At 50.4% G+C, this 15,642-nt stretch overlaps 1 protein-coding gene across 1 annotated transcript in view; it reads right to left on the reverse strand.

Moving 5' to 3' along the window:
- Positions 1-15,642, reverse strand: part of LOC121559653 (calcium/calmodulin-dependent protein kinase type II delta 2 chain) — a gene marked incomplete at its 5' end in the record, with an annotated part of 74,153 nt that overhangs the window by 1,874 nt on the left and 56,637 nt on the right. Inside the window, 3 exon segments of the mRNA XM_045218986.1 lie at positions 1,597-1,691; positions 1,693-1,760; positions 2,395-2,457. Of these exon segments, the coding sequence (XP_045074921.1) occupies positions 1,597-1,691; positions 1,693-1,760; positions 2,395-2,457 (226 nt within the window).

The raw sequence follows: 15,642 nt of genomic DNA on the forward strand, positions 1-15,642 counted from the left end.
GGAAGGTAGTCTACACTGGACATTACAGACTGGGAAGGTAGTCTACACTGGACACTACAGACTGGGAAGGTAGCCTACACTGGACACTACAGACTGGGAAGGTAGTCTACACTGGACACTACAGACTGGGAAGGTAGTCTACACTGGACACTACAGACTGGGAAGGTAGTCTACACTGGACACTACAGACTGGGAAGGTAGTCTACACTGGACACTACAGACTGGGAAGGTAGTCTACACTGGACACTACAGACGGGGAAGGTAGTCTACACTGGACACTACAGACTGGGAAGGTAGTCTACACTGGACATTACAGACTGGGAAGGTAGTCTACACTGGACACTACAGACTGGGAAGGTAGTCTACACTGGACACTACAGACTGGGAAGGTAGTCTACACTGGACACTACAGACTGGGAAGGTAGTCTACACTGGACACTACAGACTGGGAAGGTAGTCTACACTGGACACTACAGACGGGGAAGGTAGTCTACACTGGACACTACAGACTGGGAAGGTAGTCTACACTGGACATTACAGACTGGGAAGGTAGTCTACACTGGACACTACAGACTGGGAAGGTAGTCTACACTGGACACTACAGACTGGGAAGGTAGTCTACACTGGACACTACAGACTGGGAAGGTAGTCTACACTGGACACTACAGAGCGGTGGAAGTGAATGTTCTGATATTAATTAGTTGATTAATAGATGTTTCTTACTGGGATGGTACGCTGGGCGAGCCAGAGCGGTGGAGGTGAATGTTCTGATATTGATTAGTTGATTAATAGATGTTTCTTACTGGGATGGTACGCTAAGCGAGCCAGAGCGGTGAAGTGAATGTTCTGATATTGATTAGTTGATTAATAGATGTTTCTTACTGGGATGGTACGCTGGGCGAGACAGAGCGGTGAAGTGAATGTTCTGATATTGATTAGTTGATTAATAGATGTTTTTTACTGGATGGTACGCTAAGCGAGCCAGAGCGGTGGAGGTGAATGTTCTGATATTGATTAGTTGATTAATAGATGTTTCTTACTGGGATGGTACGCTGGGCGAGCCGGAGCGGTGAAGTGAATGTTCTGATATTGATTAGTTGATTAATAGATGTTTCTTACTGGGATGGTACGCTAGGCGAGCCGGAGCGGTGGAAGTGAATGTTCTGATATTGATTAGTTGATTAATAGATGTTTCTTACTGGGATGGTACGCTGCGCAGCCAGAGCGGTGAAGTGAATGTTCTGATATTGATTAGTTGATTAATAGATGTTTCTTACTGGGATGGTACGCTGGCGAAGCCGGAGTGGTGGAAGTGAATGTTCTGATATTGATTAGTTGATTAATAGATGTTTCTTACTGGGATGGTATCGCTGAGCGAGCCAGAGCGGTGGAGGTGAATGTTCTGATATTGATTAGTTGATTAATAGATGTTTCTTACTGGGATGGTACGCTGCCAGCCAGAGCGGTGGAAGTGAATGTTCTGATATTGATTAGTTGATTAATAGATGTTTCTTACTGGGATGGTACGCTGGGCGAGCCGGAGCGGTGGAAGTGAATGTTCTGATATTGATTAGTTGATTAATAGATGTTTCTTACTGGGATGGTACGCTGGCGAAGCCGGAGCGGTGGAAGTGAATGTTCTGCCACTTTCCCTCTCTGCGACACCAGACGCGGGTCTCCTCCGACTGCATGAGTGCGAGGCATCCCCCCGTCCATGTACTGGCTCAGACGGATGTAGGCGATGCATGCAGCGTTCTCCCCTAGATATACCTTTTTTATTACTTCACTTTTCCTTGCTTCAAGTCAAACATCATAAACACAATGTACATAAGTACCAGGGTTGGGATCCATCCGGTTTCAATTCAGGAAGTAGCAGGTAGCTTAGTGGTTAAGAGCGTTGTGCCAGTAACCGAAAGGTCGCTGGTTCTAATCCCTGAGCGGACTAGGTGAAAAATCTGTCTGTGCCCTTGAGCAAGGCACTTAACCCTAATTGCTCCTGTAAGTCGCTCTGGATAAAAGCGTCTGCTAAAATGTAAGTACACTGAAATTCCATTTCAAATATTCTTTTCAATGCTTCAGGACAATTTGGAATGGTAATTTGGTAATTTGAATTTGCTTTACTTTCTGAATTGATATGTACATACAGTGTAGATTTGAATACCAACCATAAACAATATTACATAAAACATAACATAGCTAAAAAAAAATCAACATAATGTTCAGTTGGTAAAGCGTGGTGCTTGCAACACCATGATAGTGGGTTCAATTCCCGGGACCACCCATATGGAATATGTATGCACACATGACTGTAAGTCACTTTGGATAAAAGCGTCTGCTAAATGACAGATATTATAATATTATTATTATAATCATTAGAAATCGCTGATTTCTTACCAATCAGATGGACGTGAGGGTTGAGGAGGATGGTGTGCACTGGCTTGTTACCTTTAGACAGGGCTGGAAGGAGAGGAGGGAGGAGAGAGAGAGAGAGAGAGAGACAGGTCTTAGTTAGCTAGTGGTAGGAGGGAGGAGAGAGAGACAGGTCTTAGTTAGCTAGTGGTAGGAGGGAGGAGAGAGAGAGAGACAGGTCTTAGTTAGCTAGTGGTAGGAGGGAGGAGAGAGAGAGAGACAGGTCTTAGTTAGCTAGTGGTAGGAGGGAGGGGGAGAGAGAGAGAGAGACAGGTCTTAGTTAGCTAGTGGTAGGAGGGAGGAGGAGAGAGAGACAGGTCTTAGTTAGCTAGTGGTAGGAGGGAGGAGGAGAGAGAGAGAGAGACAGGTCTTAGTTAGCTAGTGGTAGGAGGGAGGAGAGAGAGACAGGTCTTAGTTAGCTAGTGGTAGGAGGGAGGAGAGAGAGACAGGTCTTAGTTAGCTAGTGGTAGGAGGGAGGAGAGAGAGAGAGAGACAGGTCTTAGTTAGCTAGTGGTAGGAGGGAGGAGAGAGAGACAGGTCTTGAGTTAGCTAGTGGTAGGAGGGAGGGAGAGAGAGAGACAGGTCTTAGTTAGCTAGTGGAAGGAGGGAGGAGGAGAGAGACAGGTCTTAGTTAGCTAGTGGTAGGAGGGAGGAGGAGAGAGAGACAGGTCTTAGTTAGCTAGTGGAAGGAGGGAGGAGGAGAGAGAGACAGGTCTTAGTTAGCTAGTGGTAGGAGGGAGGAGAGAGAGACAGGTCTTAGTTAGCTAGTGGTAGGAGGGAGGAGAGAGAGACAGGTCTTAGTTAGCTAGTGGTAGGAGGGAGGAGAGAGAGAGAGACAGGTCTTAGTTAGCTAGTGGTAGGAGGGAGGAGAGAGAGAGACAGGTCTTAGTTAGCTAGTGGTAGGAGGGAGGAGGAGAGAGAGACAGGTCTTAGTTAGCTAGTGGAAGGAGGGAGGAGGAGAGAGACAGGTCTTAGTTAGCTAGTGGTAGGAGGGAGGAGAGAGAGAGACAGGTCTTAGTTAGCTAGTGGTAGGAGGGAGGAGGAGGAGAGAGACAGGTCTTAGTTAGCTAGTGGTAGGAGGGAGGAGAGAGAGAGACAGGTCTTAGTTAGCTAGTGGTAGGAGGGAGGAGGAGAGAGAGACAGGTCTTAGTTAGCTAGTGGAAGGAGGGAGGAGGAGAGAGACAGGTCTTAGTTAGCTAGTGGTAGGAGGGAGGAGAGAGAGAGAGACAGGTCTTAGTTAGCTAGTGGTAGGAGGGAGGAGGAGAGAGAGAGACAGGTCTTAGTTAGCTAGTGGTAGGAGGGAGGAGGAGAGAGAGACAGGTCTTAGTTAGCTAGTGGTAGGAGGGAGGAGAGAGAGAGAGAGACAGGTCTTAGTTAGCTAGTGGTAGGAGGGAGGAGAGAGAGAGAGACAGGTCTTAGTTAGCTAGTGGTAGGAGGGAGGAGAGAGAGAGAGACAGGTCTTAGTTAGCTAGTGGTAGGAGGGAGGAGAGAGAGACAGGTCTTAGTTAGCTAGTGGTAGGAGGGAGGAGAGAGAGAGAGACAGGTCTTAGTTAGCTAGTGGTAGGAGGGAGGAGAGAGAGAGAGAGACAGGTCTTAGTTAGCTAGTGGTAGGAGGGAGGAGAGAGAGAGAGAGACAGGTCTTAGTTAGCTAGTGGTAAGGGAGGGAGAGAGAGAGAGAGAGAGACAGGTCTTAGTTAGCTAGTGGTAGGAGGGAGGAGAGAGAGAGAGAGACAGGTCTTAGTTAGCTAGTGGTAGGAGGGAGGAGAGAGAGAGAGAGACAGGTCTTAGTTAGCTAGTGGTAGGAGGGAGAGAGAGAGAGAGAGAGACAGGTCTTAGTTAGCTAGTGGTAGGAGGGAGAGAGCTGTAGGGGGAGGAGAGAGAGAGAGACAGGTCTTAGTTAGCTAGTGGTAGGAGGGAGGAGAGAGAGACAGGTCTTAGTTAGCTAGTGGTAGGAGGGAGGAGAGAGAGAGACAGGTCTTAGTTAGCTAGTGGTAGGAGGGAGGAGGAGAGAGAGACAGGTCTTAGTTAGCTAGTGGTAGGAGGGAGGAGAGAGAGAGAGAGACAGGTCTTAGTTAGCTAGTGGTAGGAGGGAGGAGAGAGAGAGAGAGAGAGAGACAGGTCTTAGTTAGCTAGTGGGAATAGGGAGGAGGAGAGAGAGACAGGTCTTAGTTAGCTAGTGGTAGGAGGGAGGAGAGAGAGAGACAGGTCTTAGTTAGCTAGTGGTAGGAGGGAGGAGAGAGAGAGAGACAGGTCTTAGTTAGCTAGTGGTAGGAGGGAGGAGAGAGAGAGAGACAGGTCTTAGTTAGCTAGTGGTAGGAGGGAGGAGAAAGAGAGAGACAGGTCTTAGTTAGCTAGTGGTAGGAGGGAGGAGAGAGAGAGAGAGACAGGTCTTAGTTAGCTAGTGGTAGGAGGGAGGAGAGAGAGAGAGAGACAGGTCTTAGTTAGCTAGTGGTAGGAGGGAGGAGAGAGAGAGACAGGTCTTAGTTAGCTAGTGGTAGGAGGGAGGGAGAGAGAGAGACAGGTCTTAGTTAGCTAGTGGTAGGAGGGAGGAGAGAGAGAGAGAGAGACAGGTCTTAGTTAGCTAGTGGTAGGGGAGGGAGGGAGAGAGAGAGAGAGAGAGACAGGTCTTAGTTAGCTAGTGGGAATAGGGAGGAGGAGAGAGAGACAGGTCTTAGTTAGCTAGTGGTAGGAGGGAGGAGAGAGAGACAGGTCTTAGTTAGCTAGTGGTAGGAGGGAGGAGGAGAGAGACAGGTCTTAGTTAGCTAGTGGTAGGAGGGAGGAGGAGAGAGAGACAGGTCTTAGTTAGCTAGTGGTAGGAGGGAGGAGAGAGAGAGAGAGACAGGTCTTAGTTAGCTAGTGGTAGGAGGGAGGAGGAGAGAGAGAGACAGGTCTTAGTTAGCTAGTGGTAGGAGGGAGGAGGAGAGAGAGAGACAGGTCTTAGTTAGCTAGTGGTAGGAGGGAGGAGGAGAGAGAGAGACAGGTCTTAGTTAAGCTAGTGGTAGGAGGGAGGAGAGAGAGACAGGTCTTAGTTAGCTAGTGGTAGGAGGGAGGAGGGAGAGAGAGAGACAGGTCTTAGTTAGCTAGTGGTAGGAGGGAGGGAGAGAGAGACAGGTCTTAGTTAGCTAGTGGTAGGAGGGAGGAGGAGAGAGACAGATCTTAGTTAGCTAGTGGTAGGAGGGAGGAGGAGAGAGAGAGACAGGTCTTAGTTAGCTAGTGGTAGGAGGGAGGAGAGAGAGAGACAGGTCTTAGTTAGCTAGTGGTAGGAGGGAGGAGAGAGAGACAGGTCTTAGTTAGCTAGTGGTAGGAGGGAGGAGGGAGGAGAGACAGGTCTTAGTTAGCTAGTGGTAGGAGGGAGGAGAGAGAGAGAGAGACAGGTCTTAGTTAGCTAGTGGTAGGAGGGAGGAGGAGAGAGACAGGTCTTAGTTAGCTAGTGGTAGGAGGGAGGAGGAGAGAGAGAGACAGGTCTTAGTTAGCTAGTGGTAGAGGGAGGAGAGAGAGAGACAGGTCTTAGTTAGCTAGTGGTAGGAGGGAGGAGAGAGAGACAGGTCTTAGTTAGCTAGTGGTAGGAGGGAGGAGGAGGAGAGACAGGTCTTAGTTAGCTAGTGGTAGGAGGGAGGAGGAGAGAGAGAGACAGGTCTTAGTTAGCTAGTGGTAGGAGGGAGGAGGAGAGAGAGAGGTCTTAGTTAGCTGGTGGTAGAGGAGGAGGAGAGAGAGAGGTCTTAGTTAGCTAGTGGTAGGAGGGAGGAGGAGAGAGAGAGGTCTTAGTTAGCTAGTGGTAGGAGGGAGGAGAGAGAGACAGGTCTTAGTTAGCTAGTGGTAGGAGGGAGGAGAGAGAGAGAGAGACAGGTCTTAGTTAGCTAGTGGTAGGAGGGAGGAGAGAGAGAGAGACAGGTCTTAGTTAGCTAGTGGTAGGAGGGAGGGGAGAGAGAGAGAGACAGGTCTTAGTTAGCTAGTGGTAGGAGGGAGGAGGAGAGAGAGACAGGTCTTAGTTAGCTAGTGGTAGGAGGGAGGAGGAGAGAGAGAGAGAGACAGGTCTTAGTTAGCTAGTGGTAGGAGGGAGGAGAGAGAGAGACAGGTCTTAGTTAGCTAGTGGTAGGAGGGAGGAGAGAGAGACAGGTCTTAGTTAGCTAGTGGTAGGAGGGAGGAGAGAGAGAGAGAGACAGGTCTTAGTTAGCTAGTGGTAGGAGGGAGGAGAGAGAGACAGGTCTTAGTTAGCTAGTGGTAGGAGAGGAGGAGAGAGAGAGAGAGACAGGTCTTAGTTAGCTAGTGGTAGGAGGGAGAGAGAGAGAGAGAGACAGGTCTTAGTTAGCTAGTGGTAGGAGGGAGGAGGAGAGAGAGACAGGTCTTAGTTAGCTAGTGGTAGGAGGGGAGGAGGAGGAGAGAGAGACAGGTCTTAGTTAGCTAGTGGTAGGAGGGAGGAGAGAGAGACAGGACTTAGTTAGCTAGTGGTAGGAGGGAGGAGGAGAGAGACAGGTCTTAGTTAGCTAGTGGTAGGAGGGAGGAGGAGAGAGACAGGTCTTAGTTAGCTAGTGGAAGGAGGGAGGAGGAGAGAGACAGGTCTTAGTTAGCTAGTGGTAGGAGGGAGGAGAGAGAGAGAGAGACAGGTCTTAGTTAGCTAGTGGTAGGAGGGAGGAGAGAGAGAGAGAGAGAGACAGGTCTTAGTTAGCTAGTGGGAATAGGGAGGAGGAGAGAGAGACAGGTCTTAGTTAGCTAGTGGTAGGAGGGAGGAGAGAGAGAGAGAGAGAGACAGGTCTTAGTTAGCTAGTGGGAATAGGGAGGAGGAGAGAGACAGGTCTTAGTTAGCTAGTGGTAGGAGGGAGGAGGAGGAGAGAGACAGGTCTTAGTTAGCTAGTGGAAGGAGGGAGGAGGAGAGAGACAGGTCTTAGTTAGCTAGTGGTAGGAGGGAGGAGAGAGAGAGAGAGAGAGAGACAGGTCTTAGTTAGCTAGTGGGAATAGGGAGGAGGAGAGAGACAGGTCTTAGTTAGCTAGTGGTAGGAGGGAGGAGAGAGAGACAGGTCTTAGTTAGCTAGTGGTAGGAGGGAGGAGGAGAGAGACAGGTCTTAGTTAGCTAGTGGTAGGAGGGAGGAGAGAGAGAGAGAGACAGGTCTTAGTTAGCTAGTGGTAGGAGGGAGGAGAGAGAGAGAGAGACAGGTCTTAGTTAGCTAGTGGTAGGAGGGAGGAGGAGAGAGAGAGACAGGTCTTAGTTAGCTAGTGGTAGGAGGGAGGAGAGAGAGAGAGACAGGTCTTAGTTAGCTAGTGGTAAGGGAGGGAGGAGAGAGAGACAGGTCTTAGTTAGCTAGTGGTAGGAGGGAGGAGAGAGAGAGAGAGACAGGTCTTAGTTAGCTAGTGGTAGGGAGGGAGGAGGAGAGAGACAGGTCTTAGTTAGCTAGTGGTAGGAGGGAGGAGGAGAGAGAGAGACAGGTCTTAGTTAGCTAGTGGTAGGAGGGAGGAGGAGAGAGACAGGTCTTAGTTAGCTAGTGGTAGGAGGGAGGAGGAGAGAGAGAGACAGGTCTTAGTTAGCTAGTGGTAGGAGGGAGGAGAGAGAGAGACAGGTCTTAGTTAGCTAGTGGTAGGAGGGAGGAGAGAGAGACAGGTCTTAGTTAGCTAGTGGTAGGAGGGAGGAGGAGGAGAGACAGGTCTTAGTTAGCTAGTGGTAGGAGGGAGGAGAGAGAGAGAGAGAGGTCTTAGTTAGCTAGTGGTAGGAGGGAGGAGAGAGAGAGAGAGACAGGTCTTAGTTAGCTAGTGGTAGGAGGGAGGAGGAGAGAGAGAGACAGGTCTTAGTTAGCTAGTGGTAGGAGGGAGGAGAGAGAGACAGGTCTTAGTTAGCTAGTGGTAGGAGGGAGGAGAGAGAGAGAGAGACAGGTCTTAGTTAGCTAGTGGTAGGAGGGAGGAGAGAGAGAGAGAGACAGGTCTTAGTTAGCTAGTGGTAGGAGGGAGGAGAGAGAGAGAGAGACAGGTCTTAGTTAGCTAGTGGTAGGAGGGAGGAGGAGAGAGAGACAGGTCTTAGTTAGCTAGTGGTAGGAGGGAGGAGAGAGAGAGAGAGACAGGTCTTAGTTAGCTAGTGGGAGGAGGAGAGAGAGAGACAGGTCTTAGTTAGCTAGTGGTAGGAGGGAGGAGAGAGAGAGACAGGTCTTAGTTAGCTAGTGGTAGGAGGGAGGAGAGAGAGAGAGAGACAGGTCTTAGTTAGCTAGTGGTAGGAGGGAGGAGGAGAGAGAGAGACAGGTCTTAGTTAGCTAGTGGTAGGAGGGAGGAGAGAGAGAGACAGGTCTTAGTTAGCTAGTGGTAGGAGGGAGGAGAGAGAGAGACAGGTCTTAGTTAGCTAGTGGTAGGAGGGAGGAGGAGAGAGACAGGTCTTAGTTAGCTAGTGGTAGGAGGGAGGAGGAGAGAGAGAGGTCTTAGTTAGCTAGTGGTAGGAGGGAGGAGGAGAGAGAGAGAGAGACAGGTCTTAGTTAGCTAGTGGTAGGAGGGAGGAGAGAGAGAGACAGGTCTTAGTTAGCTAGTGGTAGGAGGGAGGAGAGAGAGAGAGACAGGTCTTAGTTAGCTAAAGTGGTAGGAGGGAGGAGAGAGAGAGAGACAGGTCTTAGTTAGCTAGTGGTAGGAGGAGAGAGAGAGAGACAGGTCTTAGTTAGCTAGTGGTAGGAGGGAGGAGGAGAGAGAGAGACAGGTCTTAGTTAGCTAGTGGTAGGAGGGAGGAGGAGAGAGAGAGACAGGTCTTAGTTAGCTAGTGGTAGGAGGGAGGAGGAGAGAGAGACAGGTCTTAGTTAGCTAGTGGTAGGAGGGAGGAGAGAGAGAGAGACAGGTCTTAGTTAGCTAGTGGTAGGAGGGAGGAGGAGAGAGAGAGACAGGTCTTAGTTAGCTAGTGGTAGGAGGGAGGAGAGAGAGACAGGTCTTAGTTAGCTAGTGGTAGGAGGGAGGAGGAGAGAGAGAGAGGTCTTAGTTAGCTAGTGGTAGGAGGGAGGAGAGAGAGACAGGTCTTAGTTAGCTAGTGGTAGGAGGGAGGAGAGAGAGAGAGAGAGACAGGTCTTAGTTAGCTAGTGGTAGGAGGGAGGAGGAGAGAGACAGGTCTTAGTTAGCTAGTGGTAGGAGGGAGGAGGAGAGAGAGAGACAGGTCTTAGTTAGCTAGTGGTAGGAGGGAGGAGGAGAGAGAGACAGGTCTTAGTTAGCTAGTGGTAGGAGGGAGGAGAGAGAGAGAGACAGGTCTTAGTTAGCTAGTAGTAGGAGGAGGAGAGAGAGACAGGTCTTAGTTAGCTAGTGGTAGGAGGGAGAGGAGAGAGAGAGACAGGTCTTAGTTAGCTAGTGGTAGGAGGGAGGAGGAGAGATAGAGACAGGTCTTAGTTAGCTAGTGGTAGGAGGGAGGAGGAGAGAGAGACAGGTCTTAGTTAGCTAGTGGTAGGAGGGGAGGAGGAGAGAGAGACAGGTCTTAGTTAGCTAGTGGTAGGAGGGAGGAGGAGAGAGAGACAGAGTCTTAGTTAGCTAGTGGTAGGAGGGAGGAGAGAGAGACAGGTCTTAGTTAGCTAGTGGTAGGAGGGAGGAGAGAGAGACAGGTCTTAGTTAGCTAGTGTAGGAGGGAGGAGGAGAGAGAGAAACAGGTCTTAGTTAGCTAGTGGTAGGAGGGAGGAGGAGAGAGAGAGACAGGTCTTAGTTAGCTAGTGGTAGGAGGGAGGAGAGAGAGACAGGTCTTAGTTAGCTAGTGGTAGGAGGGAGGAGGAGAGAGAGAGACAGGTCTTAGTTAGCTAGTGGTAGGAGGGAGGAGGAGAGAGAGACAGGTCTTAGTTAGCTAGTGGTAGGAGGGAGGAGGAGAGAGAGACAGGTCTTAGTTAGCTAGTGGTAGGAGGGAGGAGGAGAGAGAGACAGGTCTTAGTTAGCTAGTGGTAGGAGTGAGGAGAGAGAGACAGGTCTTAGTTAGTTCTAGTGGTAGGAGGGAGGAGGAGAGAGAGACAGGTCTTAGTTAGCTAGTGGTAGGAGGGAGGGAGAGAGAGACAGGTCTTAGTTAGCTAGTGGTAGGAGGGAGGAGGAGAGAGAGAGACAGATCTTAGTTAGCTAGTGGTAGGAGGGAGTGAGAGAGAGAGACAGGTCTTAGTTAGCTAGTGGTAGGAGGGAGGAGAGAGAGAGACAGGTTTAGGTCTTAGTGCTTCTACACCTGCATTACTAGCTGTTTGGGGGTTTTAGGTGGGTTTGCTGACACAGCACTTCGAGATATTACGCTGATGTAAGAAGGGCTATATAAAAAAAAAATTGATTGATTGATTGATTGAGTTAGCTAGTGGGAGGAGGGAGGAGGAGAGAGAGAGACAGGTCTTAGTTAGCTAGTGGTAGGAGGTAGGAGAGAGAGACAGGTCTTAGTTAGCTAGTGGTAGGAGGGGAGGAGGAGAGAGAGACAGGTCTTAGTTAGCTAGTGGTAGGAGGGAGGAGAGAGAGAGACAGGTCTTAGTTAGCTAGTGGCAGGAGGGAGGAGAGAGAGAGACAGGTCTTAGTTAGCCAGTGGTAGGAGGGAGGAGAGAGAGAGACAGGTCTTAAGTTAGCTAGTAGGAGGAGGAGAGAGAGAGAGACAGGTCTTAGTTAGCTAGTGGGAGGAGGGGAGGAGGAGAGAGAGAGAAAGGTCTTAGTTAGCTAGTGGTAGGAGGGAGGAGAGAGACAGGTCTTAGTTAGCTAGTGGTAGGAGGGAGGAGGAGAGAGAGAGACAGGTCTTAGTTAGCTAGTGGTAGGAGGGGAGAGAGAGAGACAGGTCTTAGTTAGCTAGTGGTAGGAGGGAGGAGAGAGAGAGACAGGTCTTAGTTAGCTAGTGGTAGGAGGGAGGAGGAGAGAGAGAGACAGGTCTTAGTTAGCTAGTGGCAGGAGGGAGGAGAGAGAGAGAGACAGGTCTTAGTTAGCTAGTGGTAGGAGGGAGGAGAGAGAGAGACAGGTCTTAGTTAGCTAGTGGTAGGAGGGAGGAGAGAGAGACAGGTCTTAGTTAGCTAGTGGTAGGAGGGAGGAGGAGAGAGAGAGACAGGTCTTAGTTAGCTAGTGGTAGGAGGAGGGAGGAGAGAGAGAGACAGGTCTTAGTTAGCTAGTGGTAGGAGGGAGGAGGAGGAGAGAGAGAGACAGGTCTTAGTTAGCTAGTGGTAGGAGGGAGGAGGAGAGAGACAGGTCTTAGTTAGCTAGTGGTAGGAGGGAGGAGAGAGAGACAGGTCTTAGTTAGCTAGTGGTAGGAGGGAGGAGAGAGAGAGACAGGTCTTAGTTAGCTAGTGGTAGGAGGGAGGAGAGAGAGACAGGTCTTAGTTAGCTAGTGGTAGGAGGGAGGAGAGAGAGAGAGAGACAGGTCTTAGTTAGCTAGTGGTAGGAGGGAGGAGAGAGAGAGAGAGACAGGTCTTAGTTAGCTAGTGGTAGGAGGGAGGAGAGAGAGAGAGACAGGTCTTAGTTAGCTAGTGGTAGGAGGGAGGAGTGAGAGAGACAGGTCTTAGTTAGCTAGTGGTAGGAGGGAGGAGGAGAGAGAGAGAGACAGGTTAGTTAGCTAGTGGTAGGAGGGAGGAGAGAGAGACAGGTCTTAGTTAGCTAGTGGTAGGAGGGAGGAGGAGGAGAGAGAGAGACAGGTCTTAGTTAGCTAGTGGTAGGAGGGAGGAGAGAGAGAGACAGGTCTTAGTTAGCTAGTGGTAGGAGGGAGGAGAGAGAGACAGGTCTTAGTTAGCTAGTGGTAGGAGGGAGGAGAGAGAGAGAGACAGGTCTTAGTTAGCTAGTGGTAGGAGGGAGGAGGAGGGAGACAGGTCTTAGTTAGCTAGTGGTAGGAGGGAGGAGGAGAGAGAGACAGGTCTTAGTTAGCTAGTGGTAGGAGGGAGGAGAGAGAGAGACAGGTCTTAGTTAGCTAGTGGTAGGAGGGAGGAGGAGAGAGACAGGTCTTAGTTAGCTAGTGGTAGGAGGGAGGAGGAGAGAGAGAGAGACAGGTCTTAGTTAGCTAGTGGTAGGAGGGAGGAGAGAGAGACAGGTCTTAGTTAGCTAGTGGTAGGAGGGAGGAGGAGGAGAGAGAGAGACAGGTCTTAGTTAGCTAGTGGTAGGAGGGAGGAGAGAGAGAGAGAGACAGGTCTTAGTTAGCTAGTGGTAGGAGGGAGGAGGAGAGAGAGAGACATGTCTTAGTTAGCTAGTGGTAGGAGGGAGGAGAGAGAGACAGGTCTTAGTTAGCTAGTGGGAGGAGGGAGGAGAGAGAGACAGGTCTTAGTTAGCTAGTGGTAGGAGGGAGGAGGAGAGAGAGAGACAGGTCTTAGTTAGCTAGTGGGAGGAGGGAGGAGAGAGAGACAGGTCTTAGTTAGCTAGTGGTAGGAGGGAGGAGGAGAGAGAGAGACAGGTCTTAGTTAGCTAGTGGTAGGAGGGAGGAGGGAGAGAGAGACAGGTCTTAGTTAGCTAGTGGTAGGAGGGAGGAGAGAGAGAGAGACAGGTCTTAGTTAGCTAGTGGTAGGAGGGAGGAGAGAGAGACAGGTCTTAGTTAGCTAGTGGTAGGAGGGAGGAGAGAGAGAGACAGGTCTTAGTTAGCTAGTGGTAGGAGGGAGGAGAGAGAGAGAGACAGGTCTTAGTTAGCTAGTGGTAGGAGGGGAGGAGAGAGAGACAGGTCTTAGTTAGCTAGTGGTAGGAGGGAGGAGGAGAGAGAGACAGGTCTTAGTTAGCTAGTGGTAGGAGGGAGGAGGAGAGAGACAGGTCTTAGTTAGCTAGTGGTAGGAGGGAGGAGGAGAGAGAGAGACAGGTCTTAGTTAGCTAGTGGTAGGAGGGAGGAGAGAGAGACAGGTCTTAGTTAGCTAGTGGTAGGAGGGGAGGAGAGAGAGAGAGAGGTCTTAGTTAGCTAGTGGTAGGAGGAGGGAGGAGAGAGAGAGACAGGTCTTAGTTAGCTGAGTGGTAGGAGGGAGGAGAGAGAGACAGGTCTATGTGGTAGGAGGGAGGAGAGAGAGAGAGAGGTCTTAGTTAGCTAGTGGTAGGAGGGAGGAGGAGAGAGAGAGACAGGTCTTAGTTAGCTAGTGGTAGGAGGGAGGAGAGAGAGAGAGAGAGGTCTTAGTTAGCTAGTGGTAGGAGGGAGGAGAGAGAGAGACAGGTCTTAGTTAGCTAGTGGTAGGAGGGAGGAGAGAGAGAGACAGGTCTTAGTTAGCTAGTGGTAGGAGGGAGGAGAGAGAGACAGGTCTTAGTTAGCTAGTGGTGGAGGAGGGAGGAGAGAGAGAGACAGGTCTTAGTTAGCTAGTGATAGGAGGGAGGAGGAGAGAGAGACAGGTCTTAGTTAGCTAGTGGTAGGAGGGAGGAGAGAGAGACAGGTCTTAGTTAGCTAGTGGTAGGAGGGAGGAGAGAGAGACAGGTCTTAGTTAGCTAGTGGTAGGAGGGAGGGAGAGAGAGACAGGTCTTAGTTAGCTAGTGGTAGGAGGGAGGGAGAGAGAGAGACAGGTCTTAGTTAGCTAGTGGTAGGAGGGAGGAGAGAGAGAGAGAGACAGGTCTTAGTTAGCTAGTGGTAGGAGGGAGAGAGAGAGAGACAGGTCTTAGTTAGCTAGTGGGAGGAGGGAGGAGGAGAGAGAGACAGGTCTTAGTTAGCTAGTGGTAGGAGGGAGGAGGAGGAGAGAGAGAGACAGGTCTTAGTTAGCTAGTGGTAGGAGGGAGGAGGAGAGAGACAGGTCTTAGTTAGCTAGTGGTAGGAGGGAGGAGAGAGAGACAGGTCTTAGTTAGCTAGTGGTAGGAGGGAGGAGAGAGAGAGACAGGTCTTAGTTAGCTAGTGGTAGGAGGGAGGAGAGAGAGACAGGTCTTAGTTAGCTAGTGGTAGGAGGGAGGAGAGAGAGAGAGAGACAGGTCTTAGTTAGCTAGTGGTAGGAGGGAGGGAGAGAGAGAGAGAGAGAGGTCTTAGTTAGCTAGTGGTAGGAGGAGGAGAGAGAGAGAGACAGGTCTTAGTTAGCTAGTGGTAGGAGGGAGGAGAGAGAGAGAGACAGGTCTTAGTTAGCTAGTGGTAGGAGGGAGGAGGGAGGAGGGAGAGAGAGCAGTCTTAGTTAGCTAGTGGTAGGAGGGAGGAGAGAGAGAGAGACAGGTCTTAGTTAGCTAGTGGTAGGAGGGAGGAGAGAGAGACAGGTCTTAGTTAGCTAGTGGTAGGAGGGAGGAGGAGAGAGAGACAGGTCTTAGTTAGCTAGTGGTAGGAGGGAGGAGGAGAGAGACAGGTCTTAGTTAGCTAGTGGTAGGAGGGAGGAGGAGAGAGAGAGACAGGTCTTAGTTAGCTAGTGGTAGGAGGGAGGAGAGAGAGAGACAGGTCTTAGTTAGCTAGTGGTAGGAGGGAGGAGAGAGAGAGAGAGAGGTCTTAGTTAGCTAGTGGTAGGAGGGAGGAGAGAGAGAGAGACAGGTCTTAGTTAGCTAGTGGTAGGAGGGAGGAGGAGAGAGAGAGACAGGTCTTAGTTAGCTAGTGGTAGGAGGGAGGAGAGAGAGAGAGACAGGTCTTAGTTAGCTAGTGGTAGGAGGGAGGAGAGAGAGAGACAGGTCTTAGTTAGCTAGTGGTAGGAGGGAGGAGAGAGAGACAGGTCTTAGTTAGCTAGTGGTAGGAGGGAGGAGAGAGAGAGACAGGTCTTAGTTAGCTAGTGGTAGGAGGGAGGAGGAGAGAGAGAGACAGGTCTTAGTTAGCTAGTGGTAGGAGGGAGGAGAGAGAGAGAGAGAGAGGTCTTAGTTAGCTAGTGGTAGGAGGGAGGAGGAGAGAGAGAGACAGGTCTTAGTTAGCTAGTGGTAGGAGGGAGGAGAGAGAGAGAGAGAGGTCTTAGTTAGCTAGTGGTAGGAGGGAGGAGAGAGAGAGACAGGTCTTAGTTAGCTAGTGGTAGGAGGGAGGAGGGAGAGAGAGACAGGTCTTAGTTAGCTAGTGGTAGGAGGGAGGAGAGAGAGACAGGTCTTAGTTAGCTAGTGGTAGGAGGGAGGAGAGAGAGAGAGAGACAGGTCTTAGTTAGCTAGTGGTAGGAGGGAGGAGGAGAGAGAGACAGGTCTTAGTTAGCTAGTGGTAGGAGGGAGGAGGAGAGAGAGAGACAGGTCTTAGTTAGCTAGTGGTAGGAGGGAGGAGGAGAGAGAGAGACAGGTCTTAGTTAGCTAGTGGTAGGAGGGAGGAGAGAGAGACAGGACTTAATTAGCTAGTGGTAGGAGGGAGGAGAGAGAGAGACAGGTCTTAGTTAGCTAGTGGTAGGAGGGAGGAGAGAGAGAGAGACAGGTCTTAGTTAGCTAGTGGTAGGAGGGAGGAGAGAGAGACAGGTCTTAGTTAGCTAGTGGTAGGAG

This window comes from Coregonus clupeaformis, unplaced genomic scaffold, assembly GCF_020615455.1.
Source record: "Coregonus clupeaformis isolate EN_2021a unplaced genomic scaffold, ASM2061545v1 scaf1948, whole genome shotgun sequence".
Classification (NCBI taxonomy): domain Eukaryota; kingdom Metazoa; phylum Chordata; class Actinopteri; order Salmoniformes; family Salmonidae; genus Coregonus; species Coregonus clupeaformis.